The sequence below is a fragment of the Aplidium turbinatum genome, chromosome 12 (genome assembly GCF_918807975.1).
Source record: "Aplidium turbinatum chromosome 12, kaAplTurb1.1, whole genome shotgun sequence".
In the NCBI taxonomy this organism is placed as follows: Eukaryota; Metazoa; Chordata; class Ascidiacea; order Aplousobranchia; family Polyclinidae; genus Aplidium; species Aplidium turbinatum.
In genome coordinates, this window is record NC_137483.1 from 12500041 (window position 1) to 12516740 (window position 16700).

General features: G+C 37.2%; 1 protein-coding gene across 1 annotated transcript in view; it reads left to right on the forward strand.

Annotated features, from left to right (window-relative positions):
* Positions 1 to 4144: 4144 nt before the first annotated feature.
* The window catches only part of LOC145780743 (disheveled-associated activator of morphogenesis 2-like), a 34924-nt gene continuing 22368 nt past the window's right edge, over positions 4145 to 16700 (forward strand). The window contains exons 1-4 of the mRNA XM_082592371.1: positions 4145 to 4435; positions 8067 to 8156; positions 8292 to 8366; positions 16367 to 16458. Coding sequence (XP_082448497.1) covers positions 4247 to 4435; positions 8067 to 8156; positions 8292 to 8366; positions 16367 to 16458 — 446 coding nt within the window. The 5' untranslated portion in view covers positions 4145 to 4246. The remainder of the gene's footprint in view (positions 4436 to 8066; positions 8157 to 8291; positions 8367 to 16366; positions 16459 to 16700) is intronic.

Sequence of the window (16700 nt, forward strand, 5' to 3'; positions counted from 1 at the left end):
ATGTTTTGATGTAGCCTACAGTTAAATCGCCGGCAGTAACAACTGTTGCGTGATTAGCTGATTGCTCGTCTTTTATTACGTAGACTGTACCGTCGCACGCTTCGCTGCTCAGGCCCATTCTGGTTTTAAAAGCTCTGACAAAAGTACGCGCGGACTGCTGATCAGACCGCAAAGGGGCAAAATTTTATTGAAAATCGTTTTATGGTAGCAAGTTAAACACAAAGAACGTGGAAAATCGCTAAGTCAGGTTTTTCCTTTAGTACCCCTTTAAGAAGATTCTGAGGGCTTACCACATAAAAGTACTGTAAAATCTTTGTGCAATAATAAATGTAGGACACTTTGTGCAATTTACATTTAAAAATGCAACTGAATAAAGCCGATAATAGATTATTTCCAGTACGCTACTCGATAAATACAAATTACAAGGAGTCAAAATAAAAAATGTTGGTATATGACGTTAAAGTGTAGGACTTGATTGCTAGGTGTTCACTGACAGCCCTTTATTTGGAGTTTGAGAAATAAGTGTTCTTTTCGTAAACAGCAGAACGATTGCTTCAGGTACTTTGGAATGGTCTCCCGCTTTCGGCGTCCCTGCTGACTGGGCCTGCGTCAGTGATTCAAAGCCTCTACAAGTATGCGAAATTGCCAGGATTAAGTTCTGCAAAAAAGCTTTTTCCCAGTCCGAGGATAAAGAAGCAATCAAATCAGCTTGATGGGTTTCTGGTCACTTTCCAGCCCTAGAAAACTGTCACTGCCGTGTTTTGTGGTTGGCAACACTGCTCTTTAAGCATCAATCAAACAATATTAAAAGGATTTTCGTGAAGATTGGCGGTTTTTATTCAGTAACTTGAAAATAACCGTTATGGCGTCAACTCAAGAAAGCTCGCTTGTGTTAATGGTTTCGTTAAAACTGTTTTTAGCTTCAGTCAGTTTTTTGCAATAGTGCATCCATAGTGAAAATTAGTTAGACCTAAGTCCTTTATTTTTTTCAGGCCACAATACGGTAGTTTTTGTTTTAACTGGTTTTGACAGATTAGTTGATTTGAAGTCATAGCCATGAAGTCATTCAGAAAGTTGGAATTACGGTACTTTTTTTATTATGTTATTGGTTGCTGTTACTCATAATTTTTTTGCTTAAATTGACATATCATTCTTTTATCTATATCTAGCAGAGGCTCCTGCAATTTGACATTAATGTGTAACATGGTAATTGATACAATGATAGCCAGAGATGGGTATCCACTACTTTAAAAATAGCACGCCACTTGGGCTAAAGTAGCACACGCTACCAATCGATAATAGTAGCGCGTTACCGCTACTTGGGCATGCTGTACTTCTCCCGCTGCTTTTGTCCCGTACGAAGTGTTTTCAGTATAATTTTCATTGGTAGTATTTTTTTGTAAAATACGGTACTGCCGCCGGGGTGGAAGCTGACTTGGTGACCTCATAAGGTCTTTCGCTTCCTTCCTCTCTCACTTCTATGTAATGTACCAATGTATTTGTCATGATAATTTGAGAAAAAAAAATAAACCAGTGATTGATTGATTGTCTTAACTGAAAAAGGAAGCACTTTGTGACATCTAAATGACCTTTAAAACAAATGATATTCATTTACACTGCCATTTTATTATTGTTGTAGAAAACACGTTCTAGGTGAAATTTATTGTTAAAAAACACAAGCATTTCAAGATGCAACCTATTTCACCTCCTGAACTATTCGTACCCCGATTTCGTCCCCTGAAATCGGGGTACGAAGTGTTCTGGAGACAAAATAGCTTGAATCCTTGGCTTAAACATTTGTAACCCTGACGTCATTGCATAGCACGAACAATTGTTGCAATAATATAATTTCCAGCGCATTCTAGCACGCATCTAGCAAATAATGATACTGTATCCCTTAGTTTCCATTTAAGCAGAAAAGCTTTGAATTTTTACTTGCTTCAACGATTGATGACATTAAATCAGCGTAACCAGGGTGAATTCTTCGCTAAGAATGGATGAGAGTACCTACTTTTACACTAACCAGCATAATTTAGTTCAAGTCTTACATCACAATGTCTGGCTTTGATCTCTGAGTAACCTTGATAAGGCAAGGTTGGTTACAAAATTATATTACGTATACGAGAGTAGGCTAAGTTTTTGTATTACAGTAAGAAAGAAAAGGCCCAGGGAAAATTCTATAAGTGAGAATGAATACGATGAACCTACTTACTCTTTATCACTTTCGCTCACATGACATGCAAAAACAAACCTAAGGATAAAAACGTTGCACAGCAGAAAATAGTAACGTTGGTGCAGAAGTTTTTCAACGTGTGCCCAGAGCATTGTGATGCAAGCCTTAAAGCAGCCGGCAGCCATCGCGGCCATGGCCGCTAAGTAGTGCTTGAATGACCGCATGTGCTACCTCCTCCGTCGGCCAAGTTTGGCCGCCGGTTTCTTCTAGCCAATTATTTAATTTTGCAATAGAATGATCGTGGATTAAATGTCGAAAATATGTAGTATCAAAGAGTAACGCAGAATTAGGTCAGCGCGTCATAGTCACTACTGTTGTATTGAATATATCCAGCTGCGATCACCAGCGCTGCAAGTCTTGTTTGCAATTCCCGATGTTTATTTTAACGAAGTGTTAATCCGAAGTGCTAATTTACATCGGCTGGCAATATTGTCGTTTTTATATCGATTCAATGTTGTCGGACATTGAATCGTTGTTAAAAAGGAGAACTAGGTTAGTTGACATCCGTGGGCAAAAAACGTGTCTTCATAGTTGAGAACGCTGTGGGTTAGTGACTTCACACCCTCAATGGTGACATCATAACGGAATAAATGGTCAGGTTTTATGAAAGGCGGTATGCAGTTGAAACAATTTACTGAGCTGTAAGCAGTTAAAACAATTTAGGGTCGTTAGATGGCCCCGCAATACCGGATTACAATCCCGATAAAGCATTTAATGCGTGGTACAACGATTCTACTACAGGACGTCGCCCAGACTCCAACAACGCTAAGTGATCATTTTAACATTGTTGCAAGTTTAATGCTATTTACTTGTGCTATCGTTATTGTATTTTGGCCTCCAAGCACGCAGATTTGGCTGCCGAGAAGGAGCTCTCGGTAGGCCACGATGGCTGCCGGAAAAAACACGAGTTTTAAGGCCTGGTGATGCATGAAGCCACACGACCTCGTTCGGTGGAAGTTAATCAGTTATATGGCGTATTCGGCAGCAACAGGGCGCTTTGACTCTTCAAGCGCAGGTCGTTGATCTGATGAAAGCCTTTCAGAGTGACTTTGCTGAAATTTTAAAAAGTCTTCTAAACCGTATAGTTCAAGATAAAGTAACTAAGCATGACAATCGACGTTAAAGTTGGTGTGTCCACCGTGAGACTTAGTTCACCAAGATTCGTTTGCTTCTGTCTGAAAAAAGGCCTCCACAATTGACTTTTCTTTCCATGCCAACGTTTTTTGCTATGACACTAACACATCAAAAAATTCATCATTAGAGTCGTGACTGGTGTTGGTGTCACTCTTGTCAGTGTCAACGTGTGTCAACAGTGTCAAAGAATTACTAAGGACTACCTTCATCCGTTACGACAAAGTTTCAATCAATTTGTCCCAATGGAAACCAAGCAACATGATGGCAACATCTATGACATCACAAAGAAGCAAAATGCGTTTGCGATGATCAGCGCAACCTGTAGTAACCTGAACAAAATGAATAAAAATTGTTTTTAAACCTGTAAAAATTAAATGAGATTTATAACCTGTAAAAATCAAATGAAATTTAATTTTTTCAAAATTATAACCTGTGAAAATCCCAAGGAATTGTGATGATGTAACCTGTAGTGACCTGAACAAATGAAATAAAATCTGTTTATAAACCTGTAAAAATTAAATGCGATTTATAGCCTGTAAAAATCAAATGAAATTTTTTTAAAAAAACCTGTGAAAATCAAAAGGAATTTATTTTATTTTGAAGTACTTGAGTTTAAATTTGTTTCTATGACGACATTTGCCGACATTTATTAGCAAAGAACAGGAAATTTGAAGCTAAAATGTACCAGTAGTCAACTTTATAGAGTTGGTCAGACCCTTGTATCAGCTGACTGTAATTGCTCATAATGTTTGACTTATATACAGGCATTGGATTTAACACGGTATGTAATATTTCAATAAAGCCTAAACTAACAATTTTAAAAATCTTGAATTAAAGTTTCCGTTTAATTTTACCTAGTAATTTGCGTTAATCATAAAAATGGCTCGTAAAAGAAGAAAAGGAGGTGGAAGTGGATTATTTTGTGGTTGCTTTGGAGCAAGTGATGAGCCACTAGAAATCCAACTTGATACAACCACAACTGAACGCTTGACAGCACCTGCTATGACAGATGTAGTGTTGCCAATGCCACCACCAGCAGAACTTAAAGCCAAATTTGCAGAACTAGTGGTAAGTAGCTGGTATTTTAATCACATACATTGCACAGCCAGGCGCCATGTAAAGCAATGATTTTTACTTTGATTCTTAGTTATCAGTGTCGATGGTAAAATTACATTGGTCAACTAAATTATACAAATTGCCTAATCAGAGATCACCTTTTTAGATGAATTTTTTGCCTTGTTTTTTTTTTGCCTTGTTTTTTTTTTCCAGTACATTAGGTTTATAAAATATTTGCACTTTAATATTTTATGCATTAGTTATGTTATAATAACGTCTCAAGCAAACCTTAGTTCATTTTTAAAAAATATATATACACTGTATAAATTGTCATTTTGTAGCTTTACAATACTTGTACTGTAGCAATATTTTGAAACCAGAGGTGAAATCTGCACTGTGCATTGTGCAAGCTTTTATTGGTCGAACCCTAACGTGTTAAAAAAAATACTGTAAGCAATTCTGAAATCATCATCACAGCCAAAAGCATGCTCAGAGACACGTAAAACCATTTTTGATTGAAATTTGGGAGCTGGTATACAAGTCTCTACCCTGGTCAAAAGTCAAAAATACCGCAACGTCATATATTGAAGTTCAGAAATATAGGAAGATACTACTTCAACTTTGCTTTACTGTTCATACATTTCACCTTTTATTGGTCGATTCCAGTCTTTGACATATATTCACTTCCGGAATGGCCCGTTTCGGTGAGTCCGATTCGGTGAGTTCGATCCCTTAACGGGGGATTTTTTCAATTTTTTTTAATTATCAGGTACCGTAGCCTAATTATTATTGCCGTTTTAGGATTAGGGGTTAGGAGTTAGGGTTAGAGGTTAGGAACTCACCGAATCGGACTCACCGAATAGTAGCAGACCCATTCACTTCATAGCATTTATGACCAGGACAAAGACTTCTACCTACAATGTATGCCAGCTCCGAAATTTGCTGTTGATCATTGTTATTTTAGATTTATCATATTTCTAACAACAGCATAGAATATCATTTAGTATGTTACTGTTAGGTTTGTAACTAACTTCAAGTGCAAATGAAATATAAATGAAATGTTTTTAATTCTTACCTGTTGCAAAGTGAATTCTGCTGTCTGCAGCGATGATATGTATACTATATATGGCTGATCTTGAAAAGTCTGTGTACTTTTTTAACATGCTTCAGTTATTTGTAGTGCAAATTGTATTATAGAGTTGGTACAACTCATTTTATTGGTCTTTTTTTCAAAACAGTGTTCACTTTTTAACTGAACACTATTTAAAATCCGTTGTGAATGCCTGTGTTATTTTATGCATGGTTGCATTTCAACTATGTTCCACCTGGTATTTCTCCTTAGTTGTAACTTTGCACCAATGCACTGTTCATGCATTTCCTATAGCACTTAGACTTAGCATTGATGTACAAAACTAACAGCACTTCAATTCTAAGCCAAATTATATCTGACATTAAATTGGTTGTACTAGTTCAATATCATTGAGATCTATGTTCAGTTTCATACAACACGACTTGAACAGGAAGCCAAAATGATGTTTTTCTTCTGTATACATTTTAATTTGAAACAAAAAATATATTGACATCTCTCTCTGTAGGTCTAGGTATCATAGCTGATACAGCCCTCGATGTACTTGTAATGATGTTCCAGTTTGATCGATCTTGTGCGTCTTGCCAAAATTTTGGTAGGGTTTTTAATATGTCCTCTTGACCGTTTTCCTGGTATTTTTCCACTTAAAGATAAATCTTCAAGTTTGCCTTTCCTTATGGTGTGACCCAAGAACTTCAGCTGCCGCATTTCTAAAGATCTCATTGTCTGCTGCTCCTGGCCCATCTATTGGAGAACTGCTCTGTTGGTTCGAAAAGCTGAATACTCAAGGAAGACCGAAGAGAATATTGCCAAGGTTGCATTGTTGAGCAGGCTGTTAACATTTGGTTGAGAACAGCAAAAATACAACATTGTGGAAACGTATGTGCATTCTGTGGAAGCTATTTTCTGAAGAGTCTTGAGCAGTTGGTAATTGTACGATCATTTCAAAGATTAATTGAATCCTTGTTTGTTGCTGGGCACAACTTGCATCATCTGTGTATAATTTATCGAGTTTATGCTCTGGTATTTGATGCACAGTGAATTGTGTGGTCATATGACGTTGCTTAGCAGACGTTTGCTTCTGTTAAGTGGTAAAAATAGACTGAAGTGTCGAACGATGATTGACAGTTGTGTAAGGAAGATGCCACACTGACAGTGGTTTCAAAAAGACCTTTGTTGTGTCTGTCATGGGAGGTTCATACGCTCAGCAGACAGCAACAGGTTTCAAAATGGATACAAAGATTTTTCCTTGCTATGATCGAAATCTTCAACTAGCAAGCATATGCCAAAATGTTGCAAAAAACCCACTGCTCAGTTTACACTCTACATATCTATCATAAAGATGCTTTCATTTGTCACTTTAATTTGCTATGATGGTGTTTGATCTAGTGCTTCTAATTGGTTTTAGGCTTGCGGCTAGCCAATAAAGATGCGGATGTTTTGGCAATGTATCCCAGAGGGTGACCCGTACAAATGCATAACTGTTAAATATAGTTATGAATAAGAAGGTGATTTGTACCTTTCAATTTCTCAGCACGTGACTTTTAAATGCCCCATTATTTTGTGACGTTACAGATTTCCAATGAAATACAACCATGTCACGATTGTACCTTGAAATGCTTGATGAGTTACCAATATTAAGAAAACGTAAAAGGACAAATGATGGTACTCGAAAACAACCATGAATACAAATCATTCCACGTGACACCACCGGCTTTCACATTTTTGCTTTCATGTCAAACGTAGCCAATCTTCAATTAAGAATACATAATTATGATTATAAAAGATTTTCAAACTCTTGCTTGATGGGTGACACATTAGATCTATTCTCTTTCTTTCTTCATAAACATCTCGGTAGGTGGCATTGCTACTATATTTTGCGGTGACACTGCAACCATAGTTTCTATCTTGCAAAATTAGATCTCGACGCTGATGCCCTTGTTGGTGCTGGCCGGACTTTCAAATGGCAAATTTAGTCCCACTACCTATTATCCCCTTAAAGTCTGAACATTCATTTTATAAACAAATATACAATTTGCCGAACCTGCTGATTTTATTCGCTTGTTATGTTTGATTCTTCGGTTGCATCCTAAACGAAGGATCCTTGTGAAACTTTTCGTTTATGCTTGGCAATAAATCTCCGCATTCAAACTTAACAGCTGGTTAAAATCTGTCTTTTTTTACACTGATTCAACGGCTGCTATTGTTGAATTAATGTAAAATAGCGACATTCTGCTATAGCTAAGTTAACGGTCGCTTTAGCAATCACGCATGCGACCACACGTTTAGTTGTTATTTCATCCCATCAATCGCCGCTGTTCATTTCACATTTCAATACCAAATGTAGAAGCAATTTTTTTCGTCATAGTAATATCACCTGGCTAATGGTTGAATGATTTTAGCATAAAGTTTTTAGTCGATGTCTACCACAACTTTTTGACTGGTTGTTGATTGAAAAAAAATTGCAGCCTATTTTCATGACATGTAGAGATTCGCTCAAGAATCGACGCTTATGTTGATCACAATAATTGTTTGTGAATAAAACTTTGTTTCTAGGATGAACTGGACTTGCCCACAGCACGCAGAGAAGCAATGTTCAATCTAACACCAGAAAAACAATGGCAAATTTATTGCAGTAAAAAGCAGGTAACTTGGTTAGTTTGCACTGACACGAAGAAAGTTTAAATAACAAATTTTACGTTGATGCGAGTACGACCTATTTTTGCATTGATTTCACGACTGCAAACGTTAGTAAGTAATGTTGTTTTCTATGTTTGTTAGGAACAAGAAGACCCCAACAAATTAGCCACAAGCTGGCCTGATTACTACATAGACAGACTCAATTCCATGAGCACGGTAAGCTTGCGTTATTTTCCACTGAATCTTGTCACTTCTTATTTGTGAGGTTTATGATAAGTTGAGCACTTAAAAACATGTTGCAAAAATGTACTGTCATCACGAGCTACAAACACAGCACAGGCCATAACAACATACAAGATTCAGATTTAACTAGAGACTTATCTGCTGGGCTTGATGCTGATGGTTTCAATAGTAGTTGATAAATATAGTCTTCGTGTATATTTTGTGTAATTTTAAGCTGCTTTTGTGCTACTGTTACCATTACCATGTATTGAACTATTTAAACTAAAGCATGCAACTTCTGCTGGAAATCCGAAAAGCGTTTGGCACCACTGGCAACTGGAAAGCTTTTACCATTTTCTTAAGATGACACAAGGAGTTTTGCACTGATTTGAGGTTTAGTGATCACACTTCGGCAATTTGATTGGGTCTGCTACTATTCGGTGAGTCCGATTCGGTGAAAGCCTTTTTCGGAGAGTTCCCTATTAGTTGATTTTTTGAATTTTTTTTTTTAAATTATCGGGTACCGTAGCGTAATTATCATTGCCGCTTCTACATCGTTTTAACGTCGCTAAACGTTGAAATAAGACCCTAACCCTGAAACGGCAATGATGATTAGGCTACGGTACCCGATAATTTAAAAAAAAATCACCGAATAGGGAACTCTCCGAAAAAGGCTCTCACCGAATAGAGAACTCACCAAATCGGACTCACCGAATCGGACTCACCGAAACGGGCCATTCCGAATTTGATTTCTCATTACTATCGGTTCAAAAAGACATTGCTTTAGTACTTTAGTACATTTAGCCTAGAGTTCAAAAGCAAGATGACAGTTATTATTGTGAGTCTGTACGTTGGTAATGCTTGCGTATAAAGGTTGCCATGGTTGCCAAAGCATACACCGTTGTTATGATTTTTTACTCATGTTGAGGAGTTTACTCATGCATGAAATTATGTCTGGATAATTTGATTTTTCTGCATTGTTATTTTCTATCTCAATCTTGTATTGAAATTACTTTGTCTCTTCTACAAAATTTTCACGTGTTACAACTACCGTTATATTTGGAAGGTATTAGCACGTTTTTTTGATTATTATTATTCGTTGTTTGGAAATCTCGAAGGAGTTAAAGTGAATGATAATGTCCTTTCTTGAAATAGAAGTGATTTCACAGCCACGGTTATTTGGTGTCTGTCTGGAGGTAAATGAACTTGTCTGGCATGAAAGCCATCTCGAATCATCCAATTACTGAACAGTTTGTCTGGAAACTTTTCCAATTACAGTATACTAATGTTTTCCAAATATGAAAAAGTGTGACAACGGCGGCTTTCTGATAAAAACACAATTTAGCTAACAGCGAAGTGCTAACATCATGTGTGCACTGTGCATTGTTATTTACTGTCGAAATTTAAACAGTTTCTTTTTTCTTAGCGTTTTGAAAAACAATGTATAAAAAGCTGATGGTTGAATGACATTTGGGTGTGTGACTGTGTGTGTGTGTGAAGACCAATTTGTTAAAAACGCATAATCACTGATTTCATATATCAACAAGCTATGGATCAGCAGTAATTTGAGACCTTCCAATCTTTTTGGTTATATAAGAACCGGAGATATCCACTGAGCTTTTGCAGTTATGTCTAATGGGCCAGTCAACAAACCAGTTTTTTTTTTACATTGATTCAGCGTCTACGAAATCCATGATGAAATCAGAAAAAAAAAACTAATTTGCTGTCTAAGCCGACTTACCCAGCCAGTGCCAACCGAGTTTTCAGTCAACTGTTCTATCTTTAGATTAGAGATTTATCGGTGTTATATTATGAAGGTCCAAGGTTTCTCGTTTATTGTTATTTCTGTGAAGTGGGCTTAACCAGAACACTTCAGAACTTCGTTTTTGAATTCAAATTTTTGTGGTGTATTCGCTTTATTTGAATTCGTTGGTGTGCGCTAACGTTTGCCTGCAATCAGTTACCTTTTCGCCTTTCGTGTATTTGATAGTTTTGATCTCATTTAACTATTTTGTTGCCTCAATTGCCTTGAGCATGGCAGCTCCAGAAGCTTGTCAGTGCAGACCAGAAACATTGTCAAACTGGGGTGGTTAAAGTCTAAATTGTCGGTTCCAGAAGCTCAAACGAAGAAGCATAAAAAATACATCATGCAATTCCATCACCATAGTCCTTGAGCGGTGCATAATATGTTTTCCCTTTTCAAACATGAAAGGAATATTTTGAAAGCGAGGCAATTACGGATTACTCGTCATCTCAATTCCGACAAATAAAATATTAAGAATATGTCTCGCTTTCCGCCCCCATAGAAACCGAAGGTTTTTGTCTTTCCGGAACCCGGCTCATCATTCGCTTATGGTCTCTTCAAGCTTATAAGATTTCAATGTGAACAGCGCATGAAGTTTTTCACGTATGATTTCACGAAGTGATCTCATTACTGTCTCCTGGTTTCGTATCAATAATGCGCCTTTTGCTGCGGTGACGTCATTCGAGAAACGAGCATCGTTGCTACAGAAATTGGTTTTGCGTAGCTTTGACAGTTTGTCTCTTTGCGGAAACAAGTGATGCAGATATTCTTTGGCTATTTTTATCATGCTGTCATGTCTTCTAGTTGTCATCGTATTGTTTTGTCAGTGGTTGTAAAAATTAACACGCAATGTCGGTATCACAGAACTAGAAAGTAGAGAATTATTTTAGAAAATTGAATTCTTAAGCGTAGTCGTAATTTTTCGCTTATTTTAAATTGCATGGAATTTTTCTTCAGCCAGTGAGTGTGAATCATTATGATGTCACCACAATCAGGTCGCGGCTGCGACGAAAATCGAAGGAGGGAAAGTAGAATTCGATCTGTCATCAAATTGAAAACATTAACATTGGTTTGATCTGTATAACTGCAAAAACAACGTCAATTTTGAACCAGCTATCGGGGTTTCCAGTCTTGTGTATCCAGTATCGTTTCAGTGATGTTGAGAGCAACATTTCGTGTGTTTTCATCTGATTTACACTTTCAAATGCCATTCAGTTCTGCCACGCGATCTGGTGGGCGGCGCGGTTCAAATCCTTTTGTTTCGTCCTCACAACGATATTGATTGACGAAAGCGGTCTTTGAACGTCGAGATAACATCATTGGACGGAAAATGGATACAAAAAATGCTTTTTCACCAAGGGAAACGTTTGCTGTGTGATGTTTGCACCCGTACGTCCAATGACATTGAAACAGCGTTAAAAGATTGTTTCTGGATGGTGACTTCGGCATCATTTGTAACAAAATCTGCGTCTGCAACATAAGGTCGTGGTTAACTTTGTCACTCACTTCGGTGCGTAATTAAATCAGTCCCAACTTTCCACAGCTTGACAATCATTTAACAAAGAGTCGATTGTTATGTATCAAGCCGTCGTAACGTGGCGTTCTTTTGACATTTTTTCGCTTTTGGTTTGTAGCCGCTAATCTTATTAACATTTCTGACCACCTAAAATTACTCTTGTTCATTCGAGACAAGTAACACACCACATTGACAGAGTCGCTATACAATTGAAACCAACAAGCTTTCTTGCTCTACTCATCTAAGTATTTTTTAGTTGTTTTTTAAGTCGCGTGCCAGTGACAATCCAATAAGAAGAAAGCCACTTTTTTTTTTAGCTTTCATGTCTGAAAACGACAAATTTCCTTTGCTTGCACCTTGAGTGCTTATTCTGTTACATTTGTAGAAAGTTCTTTTGTAAGAAAATGTAACAACGATTGTGTCAGCCAATAATTCTTAAGTACACAGCAGTCCCATGCTAACTCCGCAACAGTTGCATTTTTCCAACGTCTAACAACGCTTTTTTCACCAAGGCATACAATTTCATTGACTGTGTCACATCCTTCAAGATCCTTTGATCCGCCGATGTACAGCGGTTGTGAAATTAATCATTTCCACAATTGTGGACCTAAACAGTTTTCACCATCGACTTGATGTCTGTCATTGTAAGACTGATGTAAGAATTCGTGAAGTTTGCCAGTTGATGATTTCATCTCTGCAGTTTCATTTTCCCAGTCAGCAACGTCGCTTGGCGTTCAAATGATGTAAACCCATAACTTTGCTCTCTGAGATTCGCAGTGTCTCTGAGGATTCATCCGCTACATCAGGATAATGATAATTGTCCTTTTTGCTCGAAAAAAGCAATTTATAGGGACATGACTTGTACGAGGTTTTGTCATAATGGAAGATCAACATCACTTTCTCATCACAGGCTTCATAATGCAACAGTAAAATGTTGTAAAGATGATTGGTTAAAGTGTAGATTCAAGATACTGATTACTGATGAACTTTCGTAAATGTTGAACCAATGTAGAAAAGACGGATTTTGCTGGCTGGGCAATCTCACGCCATGGCTTCAAAGCAGATGATGTTTATTATGGTGTCTGAACCCGCTCATGAATACCACGAAAAGTTTTGAGAGGTTTATGTGAGAGCAAAATCAAACTTTCTCCCCTATTAATTTTTCAACATCTTTTTAGACGCCTTTTTATTTATCTTTCCTAGCTCTTCATTTAAGGCTAATCACAAAAATACCGGTCTTGCCTGTTGGATCACACAATTTTTGCCTGGGAACGGAAAGTTTATTACAAATGATGCTCTCTTATCATTTCCTGCGGATGTAGCGTTCAATAGTGTTAAACACTCAAAAAATTCCCTAGTTTAGCCATTGGAAGCACCAGGCGAGAAAACTGTTTTTCTTTTTCTTTCCCACGATTGGCAATTTCAAGTGGCTTTATCGATATTTGTTGTTAACTCCTTTTTATACACTCTCCAACCAACAAAATTGCACTTTTTACTTTGTTTCAACGTCAGCTGATGTTGAAATGATCGAAAAGGATAACTTTGGCTAACCGAGATTGTACAATTAACAAGTGTGTGGGGAAGTGCGTCTTTGGTTTGCCTGTGAATTTCTGAACCATGTTAATTGTTTTCTAATGAATAAATAAAATGCAATCATCCCCTACAAGTTAGGTTGTGTTTTTATAGTTACGCTTTTTTGGCACCGAACTGTCATAGACTGGAACAGTGTTCGGATTGTTTATGCACTTTCTTTCTCATATATATATCCTTGGTCGTCTTTTCCGAATTCCCAGTGCTTTTACAACTTGCTATTATGACATATTGCTCTTTGAGTGATGTTTCCTTGCATTTTTTGGCTTGTTTTGTTTTGAAGTCAATCGGTTTGTGCTGTTGTATTGACCCCTTTACCATCATAAATCTGAATAAGTTTGTCAGCTTTAATTTTAATTTACATTTTTCAAAGCGTGATTATGCTGTAAAGTGTAAACCGATGCTTGCTAAGTCCAGCGCCATGAGATCAATTGGTGATATTTTCTTTAGAGAAAGTTGTGCAATGCTTTTCTTTTCGTCTCATTACGTTTCCCTTTTTGCCTATCTTCCTCTTTTTCATGTTTGGTTTGATGATTTCGTCAGATCCGGTCACGCCAAAAGTCGTTTTGTTTATCACATCCTTTTCCACTGTTCTGTTGCAATCTAATCACTTATTGACAACTTCTTCACTAAGACGCTGCAATTGCACCCATTAAATTTTGCTGTCGTAATTTTTTCAACAAAAGCCAATGTCTAAAAATTGCTCATAAAAAAAAACGACATCCATTTCAGCGTTGATGTATCGACAGTCTCGTGCAGGGAACTGTAAGAATGCTGCATTCGTGTGACATCACATTTATTTTGGTAACAATAGACCGCTTGTTTCTTTTGTAATCCATTGTGACATATCACTCAATTGCTGTTCGTCATTCGATCGTGCCACGCTCTGCAACCATCTGAAGAATGTCCACTAATGTTGATTGTTTCTTACCATTGACTATTTTTTGAATTTCAGATCTTTCAAGCCCTTCAAGAGTTTTTGCGGTTTTGTTATAGTCGTATGGTGTGCACTGTGCATTTCTCGTATGTGGTCTTTCGTATGTTTCAGTCAAAGCTTGAGCATACGGCCACAATGCCGCCACATGTGTATTGTGTAGATCCGTATTTGCCATTTGTTTCGACCATTGGGCATCTTTGATCTGCATTTTGGGCATTCAGCGCTTTTCGTGTTATTAAAACTCTTCAACATCTAGGACTAAGTGATGAATAGAATGATTACCCTCAAAAAGTTTACTATTTAAAACTGGAACATCAATTTTTTCGCAATCATTCTTGCTATGAGATTTGGTGATAAAAAATGTTGCTGAAAAAGTCTGAACACGGTGCAGCAGTTTGGTCTACTTCTTTAAAGATTTTTTTTTTAAATGCAATCAACACACAACTCAAAGCCTGGTTTTCTATCTCCTATGCATCAATTCTTCTTGTGCAGGAGCGCAGCAATTAATTTGTTTAATGGCATCTTAATGTCGAACGGTCAATCGGATTACATGCTTGTTGCTGTTGCGGAACTTTGCGTCGTCATACTAACGTTCTAAATTATTAACATAGCCACGTACTACGTACTGTAGTACATCCTGATTGCTGTACATTGATTTTATTACCAGAATAAACGCAGCAAAAAATTCGCTACCTTCTATTTTATATGGTTCCTTTTCCATATGTTCTTTTTTCATCAAGTTGTAACGGATTCTGGATAAACAGAACGTTCCTAAGCATTGGGTTGGGTGGTTGTAGAGAACCCACTGCATGCGGAGTAAGATCCTTTTGTTGTGTTGCAGTCGTTGCCGCTTGCTGTTTTGCAACGAATATTAAGTCATTCTTATATCGCTCTGCTTACCCACCACACTCAACGAAGCATTGTCTGATGCCTCGTTTGAATTGATGTTCTGTCTTTGTCTCATAAGCGTGTTTAAAACCTCTTCCAGTAAGGTGTCCAGTCCACAGAAATGAGTGGTGGTCTAGTTTGCAATTTGCAAAAAATTCGTTTTTCTACTTTCTTTGCAGGTCTGGCCACGTTTTAACGTTTCAAATAAAGCAGCTGTTGTTAACTGAGTCATACACCTATTTTGCATCATCTAACAAGAAAACATTAAAAATCACATGTTTCACTATTGTTACGCCACCCTTCGTCAACGTAAAAACAACACAACTTCTTAATGGGCATTTGCTCTTGAAATTTCGTGCTGCATTTTACGGAATGGCCCTGCATTTTACAATCCTGTTTGTGCAGCATCAAATTACAACAACCATTCACATCACGTTTTAATGATTTTAAAAACAAAAAGTAGTTTATGAAATACCATTTCTGCATCCTGATATTTTTCTTAATTTGAATCAGATTGACGTTCTGTAATGTTTGAAATGAGCTGTCAGTTTTGAGTGCTTTGGCGCAAACCTGTGCATTTCAAGTTGCTTTTATGAAAAGCCTGTACTCTTGTTAAACAAGTTGTTTTGTTGTTGATTTGATGTTTTGATGTGAAAAGTAATTCGAGCTTTTGCAAATATAAAATGTTTTATATCTCAACTACCCTTCTGAATGTTGTAGCAACGTTTTTTCGATTTACTCTCACTTGACCAATATATCTGTGAACGTTATCGTTGCTAAAAATTTGGATGTGAAAACACTAGCAACTGGCGCTGTCGGAAACAAAAATAATTTCTATCCACTCCGAATTCTTTGTTTTTGTTTTATTACTAATTTCCTTTCTGACTGAAGAATTTTGGATAATTAGATCTCAAAGCTGATTGTATTAAAATGCTGATTGAATCAAATCACTTTAGAAGGGTAAAAAAAGTAAAGTGGATTTGCACAGAATGTTCTTTGCTCAATTTGTTGAGTGTTCACTATCCACTGGTAACTATTCACTGATAATAATGGAAAATACCTGAGATTTTTATCTTCTCACCCTTGTTTTCCTGCTTCGGTTTTTTTAGGTTAGCTTTTTATCGCTTTCTCAGTGTTCAATATATTTTACCAGGGTACGTTACCTAGGATATATATTTTTTCCAAGTCAACGGTAGTAGTTTTATTTCATGCGTCAAGAAAATGCAACGAATTTAATTGGCAATCGCTCCACGTTACAGATCATGGTGTTGATGTATGATGAGGAGGAAATCGAAATGAGACTGAAACTTGTCGACAGCCTCAAGTCAGCGCTACGGACGCAACCCATAAGGTAAGCTACGAATGCATGACCTGGCTAGAAAAATTCTTTTACTTTTGTTTTACATCGATTTAATGCTTGCATACGTTGGTTTCATTCAGGGTGTTTGTAATATCATAAGATGGCCGAACTCCTTATCAACAGGAAAGAAGTGGTTGTTATTCCACAAGGAATATATTTTCATTGCGGACACGGCTTGTCTGGATGAGGCTTGGAGAAGCCGCAAATTTCCGAAATTTGTCTTTCGAAATGTC